The sequence below is a fragment of the Palaemon carinicauda genome, chromosome 23 (assembly GCF_036898095.1).
Source record: "Palaemon carinicauda isolate YSFRI2023 chromosome 23, ASM3689809v2, whole genome shotgun sequence".
NCBI classification, from domain to species: domain Eukaryota; kingdom Metazoa; phylum Arthropoda; class Malacostraca; order Decapoda; family Palaemonidae; genus Palaemon; species Palaemon carinicauda.
The window spans coordinates 48640916-48644150 of NC_090747.1; the positions used below are offsets into that span (position 1 = coordinate 48640916).

Sequence of the window (3235 nt, forward strand, 5' to 3'; positions counted from 1 at the left end):
TATTAAAAACTTTTCCTTTATTTTCCTACACTATCTACAACTTTACCCTTTGAGTAAGTCTATCGGCAAAATTGTTATTCACACTTACACTAACATAGACCTAGGCGCAAATCTAAGGAATTTGCACTTTATTTTTTACTAACTTTTACACCCCTGCACTCTTTTATCCCTTGGGGAAAGAGAGAGAGAGAGAGAGAGAGAGAGAGAGAGAGAGAGAGAGAGAGAGAGAGAGAGAGAGAGAGAGAGAGAGAATTATTGATTTTATAGCAAAAAACTAATGAATGGAATAGTCATCTTTCAATTAAATTCTAAGATAATGTAAAGTGGGTTCCAAATATCTGATCAGCATATAACTACCATAAAATATTATTTTTTCAGTAAATTATAAAGCTTAAAAATTATTCGAACCAGCTAATTACCTATAATAATAATTAAATAATAAAATATATACTAAATATAAGTATAATTGTTACCAATATCTATAAAGATAACCCATACATTAATACAGGGGATATTAATCAAAGATTAGCACAAGAATACGCTTTTGATGAAAATCATATAGGAAGACCCGTCTTTATATATGATTTGGCCAAGTCGGGAACTGGCGTGAACTGGCGTGAACGATGCGTGAACTGGCGTGAACGATGCGTGAATGATGCGGAAAGATGCGGAAACATGAGTGAACATGGCGTGAACTTGTCGTGAACTATGCTTGAACTTGTCATGAACTATGCTTGAACGTGTCGTGAACTTGTCGTGAACAGTGCGGGAACCTCCCAGTGCGTGCCACAGAAGTGGCACGCACTGGCCCGCATTTTGCGTGCCAGTGCATGCCAGAAATGCGTGCAAGTGTCAGGGGGGCTTAGGGCAGCTTTTAAATATGAACGCCTTTTAGGTAAGCAGCTACTCCTCCAATGACATCTTTGGTTCCTCTGGCCACCACAGACTCTTCTTGTTAAACTAGTTCGCGACTGCTTAGTTTTCATGGTAGAATATTTTTTGCCGTAAGTCCGTTGTCATGAATAAATTCAAACTGTTCTTTGTAACATTGCCTTGTAGAACTCCTCTTTTTTTTTGGCAATTACATATTTTTTTTCTTCAACTACTAATGCAATATCTATTGAGTTTGGAAGATCCCCTTTACTTAGGTCAAAATAAGATACAAGCACTGAAACTGTCCCTAACACCAACTGCTCGCAGTGATATAGTGCTTGAAGCTAAAAATATTGTTTCTTGCTGTTGAAGACAAACTTTGGTTTCTTTCTTGCACATTTTACTGGCTGCCTTTGAGTGTGTGCAATTGGAATTGATTCACTTTTAGGGTTTAATGAAACTGTATTATCATCTACTGGGGATGGGGTGACTTAAACATTATCAGCTTAGTTCTAAGTAAAAGAGTCATCATCAGCTGAGATCTGGGTAACTGAGCCATCATCAGCTGGGCTTTGGATAGTAGAGTCATCATCAGCTGGGTTTTCGGTAAGTGGGTCATCGTCAATTGGTCTTTGGGAGACTGGTATATTATCAGCTGGACATTGGGCAACTGTGTTACAAATCGCTAGGCTTTGGGCAACTGTGCCTTAAACCGCTGGGCTTGGAGTAATTGAGCTATAATCAGCAGGGCATTGGGTAACTGGGTCATCTTCAGCTGGGCTTTGGTTAACTGGGTCATCATCATCAGGGCTTTGGGTAGCCGAGTAATCATCAGGTAGGCTTTTCGTACCTGGGTCATCATCAGCTTGGCTTTGGGTAATTGAGCAATCATCAGCTGAGCTTTGGGTAGACGTGTCATAATAAGCTGGGCGTTGGGAAACTGAGTCTTCATCAACTGAGCTCTGAGTAACTGAGTCATCATCAGCTGGGTTTTGGGTAGCCAAGTCATCATCAGCTGGACTTTAGGTAACTGGATCATCATTGGTTGGGCTTTGGGTAACTAGGTCATCATCAGCTGGGCTTTGAGTATCTGGTTCATCATCAACTGGGCTTTGAGTAACTGAATCATCATCAGTTGGGATTTGGGTAGCCGATTCATCATTAGCATAGCTTTGGGTAGCTGAGTCATCATCAGCTGGGCTTTGGGTAAGGGGGTCATAGTGAACCGGGTTTTGAGTAACTAGGGCCTCACCAAGTGGGCTTTGGGAAACTGGGATATACTCAGTTGTCCCTTGAGGAACTGGGCTGTAATCAGCTCTGCTTTAAGGTAACTGGGTCATTGTAAACTGGGCTTTGGGGAACTGGGTCTGTATCGTTCAAAACATGATTTGGAACTACTGCTGAAAGTCTTTCAATGTTTTCTTCTTTGATGCTACATGAAATTGGGTTGATGAATTCGTCTGACAGACGTCATTTGAGACCACATTCATAGCATAAAGATTATGCAAAAAAAAAAAAAAAAAAAAAAAAATAGGTAAAGGTCCAAAACTAAACAAATATCTTACTAGTATTTGTTGTTATGAAGATATGCATGTTGACGTCGAAATGTTTATTTATGAATAGACAAAAGGCCATTAGGGACGAGGGGAGAACGCCTATAAAAATTAAAAATATTTTTGCACTTTTATGTATTCAACGTTAGTCAGTGCAAAAGGCAATAGTTGCATTATTTTGTAGATAGTAAATTATCTAAAATTTTTCCCACGGCAATTTGTTGAAAGCGAAACGAAGCAGCACTTGGACGGATAGCCTGGCAGGCAAGCAGAAATGCGATATTTTGGGAGTTTTCTGCTCAGAGTTATGTCTTTTCCTGAAACAGATTATCCCTTTCTGTGAAAGATATGGAGAATAATAAAAAAGAAAAATATTAACGGCAAAATGTTCCATACATTGAAATTCTGGGGCAGGAGTAAAGTATGATGTAGATGATATTTAGATATTTAACAATTAATCAAATATAAAGAAATTATATAAAGAAAAAAAAATAACATTAAGAAAACAATCCAATTTTTTAATTTAAAATTGTGGTGTACAATGTAGGTGTATCAACTCGATATGACTTCACAATATATGGGCTACGGACTTTCCCGTTTTAAGCAGTCAGAAAGGGAAAATAAATAACTTTGATATTACGTTGTCATAAATTGCTGTTGAAGAGATATAATACGCATTTTGATAGCTTGAAGAGTTCATCCAATAATATTACGTACAAAAAATACGAGAATAATCAAATATAAATTTCATTAGCAGAAAATATTGTTATTCATCATCATCATGCCTATTAACGAGAAGGGCTTTGTTT

At 37.9% G+C, this 3235-nt stretch overlaps 1 protein-coding gene across 1 annotated transcript; it reads right to left on the reverse strand.

Annotated features, from left to right (window-relative positions):
- Window positions 1-1558: 1558 nt before the first annotated feature.
- Window positions 1559-1882, reverse strand: LOC137617570 (uncharacterized protein in mobD 3'region-like). Its single transcript, XM_068347579.1, has one exon. It carries the CDS (start codon window positions 1880-1882, stop codon window positions 1559-1561), a length of 324 nt encoding a protein of 107 aa, XP_068203680.1.
- Between the last annotated feature and the right edge of the window lie 1353 nt (window positions 1883-3235).